This window comes from Cavia porcellus, unplaced genomic scaffold, assembly GCF_034190915.1.
Source record: "Cavia porcellus strain 051 isolate PalLab524CR breed Dunkin Hartley unplaced genomic scaffold, mCavPor4.1 scaffold_3, whole genome shotgun sequence".
In the NCBI taxonomy this organism is placed as follows: Eukaryota; Metazoa; Chordata; class Mammalia; order Rodentia; family Caviidae; genus Cavia; species Cavia porcellus.
The window spans coordinates 95,981,712-96,002,320 of record NW_026947486.1 but is presented as its reverse complement, the minus strand read 5'-3'; the positions used below and the strand labels follow the sequence as shown (position 1 = coordinate 96,002,320).

The 20,609-nt window shown below is 39.1% G+C and overlaps 1 protein-coding gene across 5 annotated transcripts in view; it reads left to right on the top strand.

Annotated features, from left to right (window-relative positions):
* Positions 1–20,609, top strand: part of Hs6st2 (heparan sulfate 6-O-sulfotransferase 2) — a 283,885-nt gene that overhangs the window by 199,105 nt on the left and 64,171 nt on the right. For 3 of the 5 annotated variants that reach the window (XM_063246433.1, XM_063246435.1, XM_063246436.1), the window contains exon 3: positions 9,753–9,785. The exons of the other annotated variants lie outside the window; for them this stretch is intronic. In XM_063246433.1, the coding sequence (XP_063102503.1) occupies positions 9,753–9,785 (33 nt within the window). The remainder of the gene's footprint in view (positions 1–9,752; positions 9,786–20,609) is intronic. 5 annotated transcript variants of the gene reach the window in all.

Sequence of the window (20,609 nt, the reverse complement as noted above, 5' to 3'; positions counted from 1 at the left end):
CTGATGATCTGCCTGCAGGCTCCTGGCCCACCCAGTGCCACCTGATTTATGCCCTAAGGGAGCAACATAGCTGTGGTGAAGATTTACACCAGGCTTTCATCTTCATATGAGTTACTACCTCTCTTTCCTGTGTATTCAAGTGGTTGGCATTCATAGCCTCAAAGTATACATTGAAATGAAAAATAGTCCCATGAGAAGCTTGAAGAGACGCATGCAAGGAAGCACTTGGGAGCCTGCTGCAGCCTTGTGCAGTAACTAAGGTGCACCCTCCAGCTCTCAGGGGAGGCAGCCTGTGCCTGGGGAGATTATAAACGGTGACATCTTTTACATCAGTGCCATGTGGAGGCATGGCACCGAGTACAACAAGCAAGGCATAAGAGTTGGAGACAGGGAATAAATGAATAATCCTAGCCCAGGGGCTTTGATTATTAGCTGCGTGAACTTGAGCAAGTTATCTTCTGAAACTCTTCTAGATTCCTCTAAAATCAGACCTCACCCTTTCTCACAGGATTGCAGTGAAGGTAAAATGAACTCTAGTTGGTACAACTTAGTTGCTTTGATACTGACTTCCAACCACTTGGGATTTGAATTCAGACTCTACCACTTGCTGTGCTTGTCTCTCTGAGCCTTAGTTTTATCATCTATATGACAAAACTAAGTATAGACTTTTATTCTAGATGCAATAAAATCCTTCTTTGAAAGTACGAGGAATGATCAAAATATTCAAGTAAATGTTTAAATTTTTAAAATGTATTGCAGTAAAAGATATTGCCATTATCCCTGTCAGAATGATCCCCATGGCTTCCAACACATTTAGCCCATGGTTCTTGCCACCTTCTGAAGCAGTTCTGGAAATCCTGTTTGGTGTGTCTTTGCAAGATGTGACCGAAAATACAGTGAATGCTGTTGCCATGTGTCATCCAATAGGAAGGCAGGCTTGCAAAAATATGTAAATATAAGGTGTCCTCATCCACTTTTTTCACTGGATCTGAAACCATGTAACCTGTGACTCTTCCCCAAAGTCAAAGTGATCCTGAAAGGCAAGTGTTTTGTATCCATTCAGGATATGGAGGCAGCTACAACCACACAACTAAAGACATTCACCAATGAGAACTTCCAGAACTGCTTAGGAAAGTGAGAAGAACTATGGGATAAATTGTTTGAAGTAATAGGGAATATCTTGAGGGGAATTAATGGCGATGTGTCTTTTAACTTAATAAAATCTCTAAATTTAAACATTCACCATACTTTTCATTCATACCTCTCTGGCATATTGTGAGCACTTGTCAATTATTCGCTAATGGTATGATTGCTATTATTTGTCAGTTGGGTATGATTTCCAGTAATTCTAGAAAACTACTCTGTGTATTTCTTCAGACAATTTTGCAATTTATCCCACATTTTATATTCTTTTGCAGGAGAGGACAGTACTGGGGATTAAATCCAGGGATGCTCTAACACTGAGCTCCATCTTCACTTTTATTTATTAGACAACACGTATCTGTAAATTTCCCAGGCTGGCCTTGAAATATCTATCCTGCTTCAGCCTCCTAAGTAGCTGGGATTACAACCACATGCTATGGCATCTGGGTCATATTTCATATTCTTGAAGCAAAAGCACTGGAGATTTGTGGTCCTGGTTTTGAAATTTCAGATAAGATATAAAACTAAGAATCTAGCAATAAAAAGAGATCAGTTTCCTTGTGTGAACAAAGTCTTTACATAAAAATAGCACTGTATCATCACATAGAAAGATGTCCAAAGCCCACAAAACTGTTGAACTGGTCATGATTTTTCCAAAGCAGCATATTTACCCATAGCAACAGGATATATTTAGTTAGGAATATAATACCTGTCAGATAGGAAGCACTTTTTAGCCAGGGGACTCAAGACAAGTCCCTGGACATTTGGATTTGTCACATGGACAGAGGCTAGCAAGGGACATGTGGGCAAAGAGGGCAATAACTTAGTCTCTATCATACATTTTTGCTAATGAAGTCTTTTATCTAGGTGCTTCATTTATTTGACCCAATGCACTAAGAACTTTGTAAACATCTTTCTTTTTTTTCATCAACATTATTAGGTATATAAAGTTCAACAGCTTTTCTGATCACCTGATTCATGCACTGCTAAGTATTATTGAAGACCACACTTTTGTTGAGAAAGATGAAACAGACATATTGGAAGCAGCGGAAGAAAAGAGAATTGAAATTCAAGCACAGTTGTGTAAACGCTGACCCCTGTGCTCACTCTCAGAGCTGTAGCCTTTTTCTGTGGCCACCATTCTCTCTTCCTACTTGAGATGGCTTGAAGGAAGTTTCTGACCAAACCCAGCTTTGGCCTCAGTAGAGATCTAAGCTTCTTGATGAAAGCAGATGACAGATGTCTGCAATGGGCCATTCCATGTGCTCCACTGTCTGATCCTCTTAGTGACTTGGCAGGACAGTTGCTGAGACTGTCTCAATCTTTATTTTAGCACTGGCCAAGTCATCACGTATTAGGAAAATTTTCACTCCCTGTGTTTTAAATATGTTAAAATGTGAATGAAATACTTATATCTCATGTTGGTCACTTGCCATCCTTTGTCTGTCAGCATAAAATATTTAGTTTTCAGTGAAATAGCCCATTGTGAGACTAATTTAAAAAGGTATGGTAGAAACCTTCCCACTGAACATTCACTGTGGACCTTTAGAGAAAAAAAAAATCTGAAACATGGAAATAAAATGAGGTGAAATAACCCCCAACACATACTTCTACTTACATTGTAGGTGAAACTTCCAGCTGGGGATTTAGCTCAGTGGCATAAGTGCCTGCCTGGCAAGCATAAGGCCGTGAGTTCAATCCCTAGTACCGGGAAAAAAAAAATTCAAAGCCTCTTATTACAACAGAAAGAAAGCCTTGTTTCACCAAGAAAATTTCTTAGAGATTGTTAATTGGTTCTTCCCTTCCAAAAACAAACATATGTATGACCAAACTGAGGAAATGCACTACTGGATTCTATCAAACAAATACAAATTGGGGACATTTAGGGCACACGTGAAGATCACTGTTCACTTCAGTTCGTGGAACGACCCTGCATCCTACGTAGGAATGCTGCTCAGGACAAGTCAGATTTTCTTTTATGGCGTTCCATTTTGTTTTGCTTTGCTTTGACGTTTCACTGGCAAAACACTCCATTCACTGCTTTCTGAAAGACATGTGCTCAAATAGGTGTGGTAGAAATGCTTTCAGAAAGACTATGACCTACCATAGCCAAGAATAAGTTACAGACAAACCCATTTCTCATGAAAACAAGAATCCCTCAGTCCCTTGATTCTTAATTAGATCAGCACTAGAGGGCACTCTCATGATGCCAAAATGGGAGCTTTTTACTAAGTATCTGCTTGGTGGGATGGGAGCGAGGTGGGGGAGGGGTGGTTTTTAAGGGCTGCAGACCACAAATAGCTTAGAGAAGACATCTGCAACTGGGAACTGACTGGCTTGCCAAGAGATGAGAAAACACTGATGCAAAGCGTTGTTTAGCAATCTTCCTCATCAGATCCACTTTGTTCCCAAAATGTAGTTGGCACTTTGGTAACACAGGGCCCAGGTAGCAGGCATTGTCAAATGAAAAGAATAGAAGAATCACTGATTGTTAATATAAAAGCATATTTAGGCAGAAAAAAATGTGAGAGAAAGCATAGGGAAATGTGTTTACAATTTAACGGCCACTGGAAAAGGACAATTTAAAAATCTTGGGGTCTTTCATGGCTGTTTTGCCAATCTTTGCAGCCTTTGCTCTTTGAATTGTTTTGAATGGCTGTGGAACTGTGTCTGGGGGAAAAAGGTGCTTGCTTGCCTGCTGCCTGTAGGCAGCATTTTGTAGACACGGGGTTTGCATTGCTCTATCAAGGAAAGGAACCAGTAGACGTTGGTGCTTGTTTGGGCTCTGTCACTGATGTGCTCTGTGATCTGGGGCAGGTCTGTACTCTCAGGGACTCAGGGCCTGGGAAGGGTTGAATAATTCTAGTCTCTAAAAGATCAGTAAAAGTCATCTCTTAGCCCTTAGTTTATGATTGATGGCCACAGAGAAAATTTTCCATGATAGTTGTTGGTAGCAGCCACTTGAATTCTAAATCGACTGAGATATGGTAGGGATCTTGGGATAGGGCACGACTCCATGTGGTCGATACACAAGTGAATGAAACGATTTGCCAGCATATAGGGGTTGATCTCTCCATGGCAGTCTTTCATTTATGTTTACAGCCTAGACCAAATATAGCCTCAGAAAGTTGTCACATTAAAACTTTAATAGATCCTCTGGAATTGACCTGCGTGCTCAAGTTAAACAGCTACTAATGCATTTTGTGTGTTGGGCACTAGCTAGAGTCATGGACATGTCCATTTGCAGTTCCCCAGGGAACTAATGGGATATCTGGGAACCTCATATAAAAATTAGGCTACCAAATATGCCTTAGGGTAATGATGGCAAACCTTTTAGAGATGAGTGCCCAAACTGCAACCCAAAACCTACTTATTTATTGCAGAGTGCCAACACTGAATGCTCAGCTGCTGGGGTGATTCTGGGGTGACTTGGCTTGTGTGCCAAACAGGGCTCTGCATACCCACTGGCACTCCTGTCATAGGGTCGCCACCACTGCCTTAGCGTATCTTGGAGAAATCCAAGTGTTTCTGTCTAAGCCTTGGTTTAGAAGAACTCAGACTACCGAATCATTTTGTATATGTACCAGTTCCCTAATATGAAAGTGATTATTATGTATTGCAAATATATACTAATAAAAAAGAAAAAAAAATAAATGAAGAAGCTAAAAAAAAAAAAAACAGAACTTGGGATATACTGCAAGAAAGTGTTCCTAACTTAGTCAAATTATAGTTTTAGAAAGTTATCCTGAACAGAAGTCTGTGAGAAAGTTCCTTGTGCAACACTCTCACTGGAGAGAGAGAGAGAGAGAGAGAGAGAGAGAGAGAGAGAGAGAGAGAGAGACAGAGATCTTCCCCATTGGAGAGGAGGCCTGCCCAAGCTTTTAAGGCTGGTTAGTGGCAGGCATGGCAGGAAGACCTGCTTTTTACTTCTAGCCCAGGACTCTTGTTACGTCATGCTGTGTAGTATTTGTTTCTCCACCACTTACACTGATACTAGGGAATAAGGAGCCAGCAGCCATTAGATAAAGTCTTAGCTTGAATAGCTCTGTGAAACACACTATGTCACTCAGGTGATGAAAATGGAGAGACCCTGGGACACATTCTTATAAAAATTTATTCTTTTTCATTATCATAGGGCTGGAGAGTGAACCAATAGCTGATCATTTTTATGGGTCTAGAAAGGTCTGTTGTCTTAAAATGCCTTTGTACAAAGGCAAAAAATATTAAAGTCTACATCAGCTAGTAGAGAATGAAAAGTCAAGAGGTTAGGTCTGCAAACCAAGTTTAGTATCTTGGGGAAAGAGAGGCATTTGAAAGGAGCAGTCAAAATAAACTCAGAGGATTTCATAGTTGTACCAAAGGCTGGGCCTCCAGGGCTTAAAGCCAATACTCAAAGAATAAAAATTGGAAAGGCTGATTTGGGTTTTGTCTTCTAACCATGAGGAGCTCCTTCTCATGAAATATGATTTCTCTCTCATAGACCTTGGTGTGGGATGAGGAAGAATGCAGGACAGTCAAGCAAGAGACCACAGGTGTCATGTTGGGGCTCAAACCTCCAATATATCAGTGAATGTGGCTGATACGCAGTTGTCTTTGAGCACTGTCTTTGACGGGCTCCTTTGTTTCTGGGGAAGCAAGATGGCTCAGTGACAAGAGCCTCACTGCTGTGTCCCTGTTCTGCAACACTTATCCTCATTTGGGACTATTCTCTTATTTGTTGTCCTTCCTTAATAAAAATGATCATATGTAAAATTTATTGCATCTTGACTCTAGTCCTTGAACTGTGCTACAGGGTTTCCATGCATGATCTCATCTAATCTCACATCACCTTGAGAGCCACCCTGCTAGCTGCATGTTGTTTACAGTTTTCTTCTTTGACCCGGCAGTACCCGTGTCATCTCCTTTGGGAAGTATGCTGGATATTAGGCTGGTACAAGTATGGTGCTTGTCCATATTTTGGAGGTAAAGAAATCAGTTTGAGAGAGTGAGACACTTTTGCAGTGCCACACAGGTCATAAATAAAAGTGTCAGGACTAGAGTGCAATCTTTGTGACTCTTACGCTTATCTCCTGGCTCCAAACCACCTCTCAGGCTCATGCATAAGCAAAACGCTGAAGTCAAGTATTTTAAACATTTTACATGTGAAAAAAAGACAAGTAGCCTGTTTTGCTCAGGGGAGGATGAAGGTGGAAGTGTACACCACACAGTGCAAAGGTGAAATCAAAGGCACAGCAACTGTTGGTGTGCGAGTTGGACAGAGAGTACGTGAACCAGCCCCATGTCAGAAAGCAACAACGTGGAATGGGCCATTTGCCCAGCATCTGTGGAACGATGGTGGGCATTTGCTTTCCACAGAGTGTATTATGTGCCACAGATTTGCAATCAGACCAAAACAGTGCTGATGTGGGGTTTTTAACACTTCACAAATCCTGAGCATCCATCTAGTCTTTATTTGTAAGTGTGTGGGTACAGAGGTCTCTGCAGATAGACAGTCGTAACCAGTATCCCCAGCTCTTGGCAGGTGAAGAGAGACTGCATGAGCAGAGAGATGGACGGTGCAGGTGGGGAGGCTCAAGTGTTCACAGGTTAGATTTTGGTGCTTTTTCTTCATTAAGTTGCCTTGTATACATTTCCCATCATAAAGGATAAGCCCCTCAATTTTTGAAATAAACTGAGTTATTTTTCTGGGCAGAATGATGTTTGACCACTTTTGAATTTGACCATTATTACTTGGCTATGTTGTCATTAACTCATAAAATCAGAATACTGGACTCTGAACTACTAGTGGCATGTTATACCAAGAAAATGACTAGAGAGAGGTGTGCTTTTAATGAACTTAGCTCCAAAATGCAACAGAAAGCTATTAGAAGTAGAGGGTGTTGAGAAACCAACTTGCCAACCTTCATCTCCCACAGAGAGAGGAGACAAGAATTTTTCTAAGGTGAAGTGTGAGTGGTTGGGGAAATGAGGACTAGAAACCAGGGATCCTGATTTTCAGGCAAAGGCTTCTGGAGTTCCACATCCTTCTGTTTTTCCTAAGTCTTTCTGTGTATACTTAGAGCAAAATGAATTACTTTATTTCTGAAGCTCTAAGCACTAGCCCTGAGAAGGTGAATTCTAAGAAAAGGTGTCCTAGTTTGAGATTCCCAAGTCTCCCTCAGACTCCCATCGTTCTGGTAACATGTATGTCTGTACAGAGGGAGACTGCTCTATCAGGTCTTCTCCAGCCATTGTCTGGGCCATGAGCGCGATGACTAGGTCTCCTTTTGTCTAACAATGGCTGTTGCTATCCCAGAATGTCACCTGAGTCTGCTCTGAGGAGACACGGCATCAACTAATAAGCTCTTGTAAGATGTGGGATTACAGTTTCATGACAGTGAGCTCAACTGAAGCATGACCTATGTTTGATTCATTTCAAAGTATAAGCATAGGAAGTCAGTGCGCAGGAAATGGCCCACCTACAGCCTTTTGGATGAACTTTCCGCAAGGAGAAATCCCAAATTTATAATGTCTCTTCAAATCAGAAAAGGAATTATTTCTAATAAAAATATTGAATCTGTACATAAGTAAAGGTATAAACAAGATAGGGAGACAGGCTTTCCTAGAATTTATGACCTATGATATATTTTTGTGGAACTTTTCCCAAGAAGATGACCTACAAAACATTCTGCAAGATTGTAAACCTCGTGGGGGTAGGGGATTCTGTCTATTTTATGCACTGATGTGTCTGCAATACTTGTAACAATACCTAGCATATAATGTGTAATAAATATTTTTGATGAAACATGATTAAAGAGGACTGCTTAAAGGATTCCATTTAAGAACCTTCCGAGGGTGGGAGGGGGGTTATGTGTTAAAATAAGTTCTGAAAATTTATTCTAATCAGTACTTTTCTTTTTTTCCAACTCCTTCCCTCCTTTGATTCACTTCCAACGACCATCCAACTCTTTGTTTGACGCACCTGTAATATCTTCATGGATCCCCCATTGAATATTCACTCTACTTCTGACTGTCTGGACTCCCAGGTAAGGCAAGGTGCTTCCAAAAGGTTTTTTGTTTTTTTTTTTTAATTTTTTCAGTGCAATCATTTGGTAAACTTCACTAGGCAGTTGAGAAGTTTATCTAAAGGTAACACATAATAATAATCTCAACAGAAAATAGTTAAATTAATTGAACCAGTTCTGATGTAAACCATATATATGTTTCCACTAGCATAGTGAAATAAAAATGATGTGCTTTAGAAAATGTAATGTATTTGACCTGGAAGTTTTCTGGTGTTAAGTATCAATATATGGCATTATTTTCTTCTCAAAATTGTTTTCTTGTTGTCATTGTTGTTAGTTTTCTTTTTAAATTTTCACGCAAAATTGTGTTGTGTGACCAAAAGTCCAAGTGTGGTGCCAAGATTCCTTGCTTTTCTTCACTGTGTGGGGAGTCTGAGCCAGTGGGCGAGGGTAGCACATTCTAGATTCCTTCTTCCTGTGGCTCCTGTGGATGGCAACCAATTGAACGTTGGTTGGTAAGTAGCTTATGGGAGTGTCTCAGTTAACAGATCTGATGTGAGGCCTCACCAGGTATATCACTTTTGCTTTTCCCAGCCTGTCAGCAACTCAGAAGCTGGGAAAGGGGGCTGAACCACACCAGGGACAGATGATAAAGTAATCATCTGTTGGTTTTCAAGTGATGGTGCAAGGGCTCTGATGTTAGCCATGCTATCAAAACCCCCTCGTAACTCCCCTTTAAGCCCATGGATAAAGTTGATGCAAAGAAATATTTCCTCCAAGAAAATGCACAAGGAATATAACTCACATTTGCTACAAAAGTATGAACTACTTCGTAATACACTTTCTTCTGGTGTAATGAAAAACAGAAAGGTAACTGAGTCTATTTGAATCCTCAAATTAGCAACTGATCTATGCACAGCTTCACACTCTGTTAATAACAGACATTCATGCAGCAGATATTGTTTTCTGACTCAAGACATATTATGAGGAGAAGTAAGAAAGTCTTTTGAATAGAAAGATATTTGTTTATGTTGATGGATGCCTTGTGTTTGAGTGCAAGAGACTAGAGAGATGATTTATTTGTCACTTTGTGAGTGCTTTGAATTTTCATCATTTTGAAAAGCATCAGCAAAGTCTAATCATTCTTTTCCTATTATTTCTGTTTCATATATTCTTGATAATATGAAAAATCCTTGCAAATTTCTCCTTGGTCCTTTCAATCAGGAGTTTCCATGTTAGCGATGTTACAGGGCTGGGCTTGGTTGAGTTTTTTTGTTTATTGGCTTTTTTTTCTGAGATTGGCATTGCTCTCTGTGAAAGGGACTAGAAATTAGCATGAGTGAGTGGTACATCCATCATTCCCAGTCCACAGCCCTCCGGAGGCCTGGCTGTCAGTGCTGACCTGCTCCTTTCTGCCCTTTGATTCAGAATCTCCCCATGATTGAGACAAATTCATGGGGATCAAAGTGGGAAGCCATCCACAAGCTATTTCTTTACAGTTTGAGAAGCTGGAAAAACACACTATCCAAACGAAGTGAAAAATTTTTGTTATTTTAACTCTTGCCAAGCTCTTGCTAGCAACTGGTTTTACTATTCCTTTAACAGGTGGAGGATTTTTCAGATTCTAGATGCAGCAAGGTAAGTAACAATGTATTTTTTAGTTTAACTGAACCCAAGAAAGCTAGAATGCATAGGTTCTGTAGTTGTCGGTCAGTTTAATTTCAATACAAAAATTATTGCAGACTTGGACAGATTCTTGTCAAGCGTCTGAATTGAAAACAGCATGTAGTATCAGGGCTGAAGGTTGGACTTATTCAAAAGTAGGGTGAATGTCTAGGGCCACCTTCTAGAAAGTCTGTCATTAAGTTACTAGCTCCTTTTTGCTGGAATTAGATGTAGTGTGTAGTTAAGATGTAGTATGTAGTTAAGAGCCCCAAATTGTTCTTCACAGTGCTTCAGGCATGCCTGCTTATCCCTAGCCTGGTTCCACAACAACCAGATCAGCATTGCCACGAAGAAAAATTCATTCTTTGAAAATATCAGGGCTTCCAAAGTATGCAGATATGCACACTTGCAAGGTAGAGTGATCCTGTAGGTTAGGGGTCTTATTACATGAACCTTGCAGAAGAACAAATGAAATCAAGAACAAGAAAAGTCCTCTCTGTGGGGAAGAGGGGATATTGAGCTCCAGGGGAATGCTCACCATGGCCATGGACTGTGTCATCATATTGCCACAAGTGCTAAAGATGCAACTCAGAATTATGAACCACTTTGTAATGGTGTGCTCTAGTTGCTTAGCACATCATTTTCTAAAGTCATGGTAATCACCAGTATTGTATTTGGTCTGTGGTAGGTATATTGGGTCCATAAATATTTACCAGTGCTTCTGTTTTTCTCTTCCTCTCCACCTGCATCCCACTCTGTGCCCCCAGCCAAATACATTAGGGAGAGCAAGGGCTAGCTTTGGTGTTGCTCTGCAAAGGCAGATGCCCATTAAACTAGACTAGTTGGGGAATTTTGAAGATGTCTGTTTCAGCTTTGAGTAGTGGGGCTCCCTATTCTCATTAAGTTCAGGCCTGCTGAAAAGAATAAATTGAGTGTTTTCGAGTCGAGCCATAATTGATTGAGATAAAAGGCATAGATTCCTAATCAGTACAGGAGGGCATTTAAAGATCATACATTGGTTGTTTCTTGATGGCAGGAATACTAGGTTCTACTACTATTTAGTGGGCTGACTTTGATCATGTCCTAGTATCACTCTGAGCCCTCATGTGTAAATTAAAATGTAGTAGATAACCATTAGAGAATGATCAATAAGAAAGAGACTATTAACCCTATTATTGTTTATATGGGAGAAGCTTTGAGCATTTCATTTTCTTTTTCTTTAAAATTTACTATGGCATATGATAGCACCATCTCTCTATAACAGTTTTGCTCTATAGCAAACTAAATCTGCAACACTGTTTCTTCTTACCATGGTGCTGATGGGTTGGACCAGAAGTTGATATCAGAGCAACTCATACCTGGTCTAATTGAGAAAAAGAGGAGTACAGATGGTTAATACCTAGTTCGCGAGAAAGAAGAGTGGAGTACAGATGGAAAAATGGGAAGGAAACAGCTTTGGAAAATATTAATGGGGCCATTTTTGAATTCTGGTGGACTGAATGATATGTGAAAACTATTGCAAGGCTAGTATAGTGTTCATCCTCTAGTAAAATAATAAAGTAACAATTCATTTGGTAATCCCCATTGTGTATGCAGTTTCATGAATGTACAAGATTATGATAATCTGTGCCTCGTAATTAACAATTTGCATAAGTACTTGCTGTTATTCAGTTGTCTGAATGGATTTTTGTAATCCAGAGAAAGAAAGGAACAATCAGTGGAAACCATCCCAAATGCCTAGTATTATCGCTGCACACATGCATAATTTACAGTGATAATAATTGCTTCAGACCAGAACCTCATTTGTTTTTCTATAGGCAGCAAAATCCTTAATTGCAGAGGTTTTATCACTCTCTCTCTCTCTCTCTCTCTCTCTCTTTACAATAGCCAACTGTAACTTACAAGGCTTGCAGTTGGTTGTAAGCAAATTATTTGATTGGATTTGCAGTGTATCATTTTGTAATAGAGTTTGCAAGTTTCTGTTTAAGTTAGTAATCATTGCCTTGGATAGTCAGACTAGTTTTTGTAGTATTTCAATGGTAGGCCTCCGTAAATTAATGAAGAAAAGGATGCCAATATGCTGGCCAGTTGTGCTGCTGAATTTATGTTCTTCATATTCTGTATCTTTAAAATTGTTAGAGCTACGTACAAGACTCAGAAAGCTGACACTACAAAGAGTCTTTAAGATCACCCTGCAAAATTTCTCCATTTTTAGATGAGTTTCACTGTTAGTAATTTGAATCTCAGTAACAACCACCAAATCAATGGCGCCACACTTTAAAAAATCATTTCAAACCATTGGGAACTATTGTAGTGATTAATTTCAGTTATAACTGGCTGTTTGGAGTCACATGTCTTCAATTTGTTTTCCAAAGAACTGAGTCAGAATTCTTTAAATATACCTTTATAAAGTTTGCATAAATATACCATGAATGTTGACAGTATATGAATGAAAAGAGTTGTGCAAAGTATCGGGTAATAAGAGACCTCAACTAATACCAGTACCCTTCACCTCAGGCATAGGTTACCTAACTGGCATCAGTCAGCATAGCACAAGTACAGTATCACCTTAGTAGTGAGAACATGAGCTTTCAGATTCAAATGAACCTTGGATCCAGTCATGGCACTAACGCTTTCTAGCAGTGTGACCTTGGGTAATTCATTTAACCTCTGTTGGTTTCAGGTAGTTTTTTCACTTGTAAAATGTAGCCACTTTATATAGTTGTTGTAAGTATTAAAATGAGGTCATCCATAGCAGGAGCTTAGCACTATTCCTGGAACATACTAAAGAGTCAGTAAATGGTAGTGGTTATGACTTTCATTGTCTGGCACACCCAGTACCAACCTCATTCCATACTACTATTTAACTTTACAGTGGCTTGAGGTATCTGAATGTACACTGTACACATCCATCTGTGTTTACACAGAATCCACAAGAATGGCATTATGGAGACTTCTTTCCCAAAATTTTTCTGTGACCACCATTTTTCAAAGCCTGCTGACTGTATTTTGGTCTCAGTCTTCTGAATCGCTTTGGAGATTTTGGCATATCTTCTCTTGCTTGAAAATACTCATACTTTATCTTGGTGTTTTCTTAGTATTCACTAAGCTTTCTTTGTTGGGATATTTTTTATACACACACATGCACATTCACATGCACACATGTAGGCACACATACACGGGCAGCTTTCTTTCCCCCTTATTCCTTTAAATGAAGCAATTCCCAAGGCTCTGTCATTGATCTGCTTCTTGTCTCTTGCTGTGTTGTATCCCTGCATAATTTCATCTCCTCACGTGGCTTCACCTTTAACCTCTACACTAATGATTCCCAATTTGACCTTGCCAATCCTTAACTTATTCCGGAGCTCCAGGCTAACTCCAATTTCCAATTGCCTGCTGAGAATCTCCAGGGCAGGATATCCTAGGAGGAAGAAAGTGTAGTCTGGCTTTTGTCATCACCTCCGGAATGTAGATGGAGGAAGACTTCAGAAGTATTAAGAACTGAAAACCAGTAAGCAATGAAGGACATTAGCCTGAGCAGAAGTAAAAGTGGCCTAAGTTAGCAAAGCAGTTTGACATATGCTTTTCAGGGAAAGCCTGATAGGTAAACTGAATTTGTATTGTTATGATCTAAAGGTTTAAATGGCAATTGGAACTTTACAAAGTGTATGTTTTCTTGGGAGATGGGAACAGATTTCCTAATGAAAATTGAATTCAAGTTTTAGATGTTGGAATATTGGCACGTTTGGAAGGAATGCTAATTAAAGTCATCTTTCTTGGGACACTTACAGTTAATGTTTCAGTGTTTTGTGATAGAAATGCATGTGCCAGAGGGAGCGGTGATATATTCAGCCTCAAGGAGGAGCATGTGAGAATTTTGAGAGCATGTGCATGCATAGACACACACTCATATGCTGGGTCAGGTATGACCAAGATTTTGAGTGTGTGTAAGTAATTCTTTCAAGAGGTGCATGACTTTCTTTCTTTCATTCATTCCGAATGTTTAGTGAATATGCTACACTCTGTGGAAGAATGAGACTCTGAATGTATAACATATAAGGTCTCTGTCCTGAAATGCCTAAAACATTTTAATTTAGTAATGCGCACGTACATTAAGAGATTAGTTTTGTCTGCACATATCTACAGCATGTGACAAATTGTTTAATGACTCTAACTTTGCCCACAACCTTAATGACCAAAGAGGAGCTTAAGGGAAATAGCACAAGTGCTAAAGTGAGAAAAGAATGTGCATAAATTCAAATTAGTAATTGATTACTTACTTTAAATTTAGTAAATATTGAATCATTGGAGTTTTACGTTTCCAGTTCACTTGTCAGTGTTTCAGGTTAGAGAAAGAATGATTATGCTTAACCCTAAAATTTAATTAGTGCAAGGGGAAAGACAGATCTTGGTTAATGTGTGTACTGTGGTTAGGAGAATTAGTTGTAAATGAGCTTTTTTTTCCTAGGGGAACTGCAAACTCAAAGCCAGTGTCTTTAGAAGAATACAATAACCTTTTTGTAGAAGGATGATCCCATTCTCTGCCTTCCTAAAATTAAGTATATTCACTTCAAGTTCAGTTACTACCCTATGGGCAGTTTGAAGACCATTGTACCCTCTGAGTATTATAATAAGGAGTTCCTGTCCTCATGGTGTGCCTCATCCTTTGCTTCAGACATTTGGCACAGCTGTTTGTTTGCAAGTCTTAATTACAAATGTTCTTGGTCCCAGCTGTTGATTTCAGTCTCCTTTGTGGTCATTTTCAGATCACAAGGAGTCCTTCAGATCCAAGGAGTACTAGTAAACTTAGAGATCTACCTGGATGCCCCAGAGTTCCTTCTGTTGCTATGTAGATAGTCCTCCCAGCTTTTCCCCCATACTAGAACTTTCTTCACATTTCACAAGACTTCTGATAGTAATGATGCACACATTCCCCTGTCCTTTTATTTCCTTTGTCTTAAGTGTGGTATCGACATTGCTAAGATAGAGACAGTTGCTTATTCTCGCTTGAAGTCAAGCATAATAAAAAGTAACCTTGAATATGGAGTCTTCAATATTTTTATTGTTTCCAATAATCATAATGTAATTTATTTCATCTTTCTCAGATTTATTCATTCATTATGCATCTCTTGAGCTCTTAATCTATTTCAGGCCTGTTCTGGGCATGGAGGATCATAAGGTAGACAGTGTCCCCCTCTCTACATTTCTTAAGAAGCAGGTGTATGTGTGGAAGGAGGTGTCAAGGGAACATTAAAAATCAACAATTATATAAGTAAATGAATGAGATAATACTAGAGAGTGATAAATGTCATAGTGGAAACTAATACATGCAGGGATAATGGGGAGGGTGGGGGGTGACCTGGGAGGTGAACTTTGCTCTTTTCTTTTGCTGGTTTTCTATAGACTTCAACTACAGTTCAGGCCCTTCTGTTTCCTTCTAGTTCATGCTTTCTGGGTTTAGTACCAATTTCAATGTCACTGCTTCAGGCCACCCTGTCATTAGGACCATCTCCTCTGAGCTATTCCCGCAGCATTACCCAACAGATTTCCTTGTCAAATTTCAGTTCCGTGCTTTTCTTGTCCTTTTCAATGTTAGAATTTGGCAGATTTACTCTCCTTCCTGTTGTAGAATTTAAATGGACCTGCTAGTCCCACAGGGATATTTCACTTGATTACTGAGAGTACTTTTTGTCACTCAAGGCAAATTACCTGTTGGAAGAAAAATACATGCACTAAAGGTTAATAAGTGTTTGGCTTGCCTATTTCTAAAGGAGAAAATCTTGGATGAGGAGTCAGAAAGCTCAAGTTACAGATTTCACTGAGCAATACAGCCTCAGATATTCTCTTCCTCTATTCAAGCCCATTTCTCATCAATATAGCCAATGCTCAAAGTCCATGATCCCTAAGGATCTTTCTAGCTTTTAAGTGGTACAGTTACCCATTTCCAGAGACATGGGCCAAAATCTTTTTTCCAACATTCTGTTTAATTTTGTAAAGTGGATATGTAAAAACATTTTCCAGTGTATCAGACCTGCTTAGATTAAACATACATTTTCCAGCAAAAGCCAGCATTATAATTCTTGTAAATGTCACAAGAAATTAAAACATTGTGTTAACCTCTGCCAGCTCGCACAACAATTCAGCACCAAAATGCAATTGTCAAGTTCTCTGTTAAACACAAATATCTAAACGTTCACTATTTCTTTAGCTTGGCCACAGGAAACCTTCAAAGAGAACTAAATACCACACAAATAGCAGGAAAGAAGGCATTCAAAGTTGTTTTTAAAATTATACGGTACAGGCATTATGTGCTTGTGAGCTCAGTGCTGACGGGGCACTCAAAATTCCTCAGCCATCCTTATGTTGGCTTCCTCATTTCGCATTTGAAGCTCAGTTAAGAACTGAGGTTGGAGTTCGAAAGCTTTCCTGCCTCAACTTACCCTCCAGCTTCCCCCATCTGTGCTACTGAGCTTCGTGAAAGGAGATGGGGAAGCGGGCAGCTGGGTTTGGAGAAGGTAGAACAGAATGGTAAAATACTAAAACTCTCCTTGCGTTTTCTTTAAAAATTCTATGCTGTCACTTAGTAGTCCCTTTATTATTCAGTTTGTTTGCCATATTCTAAACATAAAAAATCAGCTCCACACCTAGATTTTGTGGAGGTGGGCTTTTAAAAATTCAGAGAAATGCTGAAAATGTTCCTGGATTGAAAGGAGTCTATGGAAAGAGGAGCCAAGAGGTTTTGAAAATGCCAAGAAACGTGTTGCCATTCATGGGCACAGCGGATCTTGCTATGGAAGAAGAGTAGAACTTAGGGAAAGAAATGAGGAAAATAACACAGGAACTTTCCATAGGACCCTTAATTCAAAAGGCTTGCGTAGGTGTCTGAAGTGAGAACACAGGTAGCCCCCATGACAAGAACACACAGCTGATTAGTGATAGGCACAGCTGATTAATGGCAGGTGTAGGGTACGTACCCCAGTCAACTGGATCTTACCGCCATATCTTGATTTGTAATTAACTATACTAGCAATATATTGCTTGCTTGTTTACTTGCTTTTCCTGTGTATAGTTCTTGATGCCAGCACTTGCAATTCATTATGTTCAAAGAAATTTATCAACCCAAAAAGAGAAAAATCCCTTAGGAATTCTGTTCTGCAAGGTGTGGGGCCCGCTAACAGACTGTGCATGGTCATGTAGAGGAGAGAAGTTGGATGGAGAATACTGCCTGAAACTTAAAACTTAGTTGAAATAAATGAAGAAGGGGACGCTTGTGGCTGTAAATTGGATGTTCTCAGCTAGAGGAATGCATAATCACTTTAATACTCATTTTTTTCTGCCAAGGATCAAACCCATGGCCTCACACATGCTAGGCAAGTACAATACATATTCTTAATAAAATCATTTCCCGTTCTCTGTCAAAATTTAAATGGCTCTATTTTAAGCTTTTAGTACTTTGAATCTTGTTCCATGCATATTTGTAGCTTTTGCCTTGTCTATTTCATTACTTTAGATGGGTATTTTTTTCCACCTAGAGTGTTTTCCATTAGTTTGGTCTCACTGTCTTATCCAGAGCGTTCATAGCACAGCTATATGCCATAGTAGATATTACACGTACAAGAAACAGGGACTACTTTTTCATATGTTAAAAATTTCCAGATTATTTCTGTTCCCATTTCAGAGTAGCAATATTTCCTACTTGGCAAATCACCCTTCTCCGTGATCTTAAAATTGTACTTAAAGGGGAAAAATGACTGTCATCTTGTTCCCATTGAGCTTCGTGTCCCTTCATATTTATTGTCCCGCTATCTAGTGGGCTTTGTTGACTTTTCCAGATATCCCAGTCTTACCTTATCAGCCAGACACTGTGATTGTAAGGAGGCTTCTTCAAGGCCTTGTGTGGTTTGAAAACTTTTTCAGCTTTCCTCATTTGGGTTGGACCCTAGAAGTCATCTGTACATAACTGTTTGCAACACACTGGCCTTGCTTCTCATGGTTTCTCCGATTTCTGCCTTGATGAAGTTTACCTTCTCTTGGGAGCTTTTGTCCATTTGTCAGGAAACCTAAAAGAAGACTGCTTGTGTACTGCTGTGGGATGTCAGAGCCATATTAAACTGGCATAAATGGGCCATTAAGTGGCCTTTACTGATTGCTTTTGTATCAAATTGTAAGAGCACATGAAAACACAATGCACAGTGCCTATACAGTCTTCCTCCCATTTTTTAATATGAACTAATTTGACAATGTCACAGATGATGCATGAGGCAAAATAAGAGTTTCCTAAGCCCATCACAGCTGATTTGCATGGAAAGAAATAAAAGCTACAGGGCAGAAATGAGCAGTGTTATTGCTTCAGGCAGGAGCCATTTTCTGACTCAAAAACACCTTTTAGAGGATAGCCTACATACCTCTTAATCTGGGCAGGGGAGAGTGCTCACTGTGTTATTATTTTGCTTGAATAACATTTTCTGTCTAATTAATGAGAATTAATTAGCTTTTGGTTATATAAGAAACAGTGGTTTTCAGTTATTCATAAGGAGGGAAATAAATGGCCTAAAAAACCCTAATTATCATTATCAATGCGATATTCTTACATGAGAAAATAAAATAGGATAAGAGGATAGGAGCTTAAGGCTCTCTGAAAACTACATTGGCGTCTTACTGAAGAGCAATATGAATCGATACTCATGGATCTTGAAGAGTCCTTTAGAGCCATCTGCCAGGAGAGTTCAATGAGCCTTATTTATTCATCTCTGTGTGAGCAGATTCAGTATCTCTTTTACAATGTTCATGGAATATTTGTAAAGAAAATAATGCACTTCAGGTTCATTTTAAATTCGGCTTAGGTGAACTGTAGCTCACAAGTACCAGAGCATTATATTTCTAATTTGAGTGCAGAATGAAAGCAGCACAGCCTGGGGATAGATGGTCCCACTTTTTAGCCTCCTTTCCTATAACAATGTCAAGCAGAATTTCTGATTTCTCCAACTCTTGCAAGAGGTGTTTGTTGTCTGGGCCATGGGTACTTTTGTTCAGTTTTTTATATACAGCAGTCATAGCTAGGTTGATGCTAAGTCATTTTGTGGCTGAGCAGAAACAGATGATGGCCTTTAATAGATTTGGGGAAATCAGAGGGGGCCCGTAACTTGGTGATTATGCAATACTCTAAGTAAAATTTACTATTGATTAATTAATACATTCAGTCATTAAAGATATATTTATTGAGCACCTAATGTAAGCCAACATTTTTAGTGCTGGGGACTTGACAATTAAATAAAGTTCCTCTTGCAAGGAATTTACAGCCTAGTGGTAAATAAAAAGAACCCAAAATAGACCAGTAAATAAAGTTCCAATTTTGACAACTTTTTAGAGTTGAACTAAAGAAAATGCTAAATAGGGAATGTATAATCTTTGGGATAACCACAGCGGAGACAATATTTATCCTTGCAGGATGGATTCAATTTTTGGAGATACTGAAAAATGATGTGCAGCCTGGTTTTGTAAACATAGTGAAAAATCAGACTGATTGGTAAGAGTTTGGGTCCCCAAAAGAGGGTTATAGATAGCTACTGCAGTAGCTTAAAGCATCTATAAAATACATTCTATGCTGACCACTGGTAAGAGTTTCCTTGTTTTTCAACGCAGTGAATGGGTTCAAGTGAAAATCATTGTTCTTGGGTAATCATTTAGGGTCTGTGACTACCAACAGTACTGTCTCCATCTCTCTTCTTTTCTGCACTTTTGGTCAACTCTTGTTGTTATTGGCAAATTGCATTTGAGCTATTATGTTGGTATATAAATCAAATACTTAGAGATAATCTAAACTATGTGGTATAGCTGTAACACATGAAATCTGATTATGACAGCTTATAATTTAGTACTTTTATTTCATTAGTAAAAATAAAGTGAAATTTCCCTTATGCAGTTTTGTATCGAGTAAATCTACAACACACTTATTTGTCACTTTGATGAAGTACAGTCAGTTTGAGACTAGGGAAAATAAGAATTTTATAAGCAAAAATATCAAGATGTAGGAAGATGGACTGGAGAACTGAGGAACCATGTGTATGCTCATTCCTGGGCTAACTTAGTAAGTGGTCTCTACCACTTTCCTTTTAGTTAACTGCATTTGTTCTAGAAATATTTCCACTAAAAGACCGCTAATAAAGGTGGTCTTATAAAAGGGGAAGAAGCCAGTAACAGCAGTTTCATTGTATCTTTAGTGTGACTTTAGCTCTTTGTTTTGAAAAACATTGATCTAATCCATCAGTTTTTACCTGAACCACAGTGCTAGTCACTAGGCCAAGTACTTGGTGTACCATGGTAAATCAGAGAGAAGATCTGCCTTTATGAAATTTACAGGTCAACAGAGTAGACAGAACTAAACATGTGGTTGAATGCGGTGTGTGCCTATATAAAGGTATACATTTGGTGCCCCAGAAGGTCTACACTGGGTTGAGGGTGTTTGAATCAGAAGCAACTGAGGGCACTATTCTATGACTTGCTCTAGATAGTGATGGAATATGTATGTTTGTTTTCTTTATATCATACATAAGTCTCTTTGCAACCTTGGTATGATTCATGTGAATACCCAGAAAATAAATTTGGCAGCTTTTAAATGTAAGAAGAATGGTAAGATCTAGACTAACAATAAGCAGCTTTTACAGGGAATATTCTATAGTTTCTTCTTGAATGTAAAACTAGCCTAAGCTGGTGAGGAGCCAGCCTTACTTTTCTTCTTTTTCTTTTTGCAGCATCATTTCTAACACCTACAGCTGAACCAAAAACACAGATTCATAG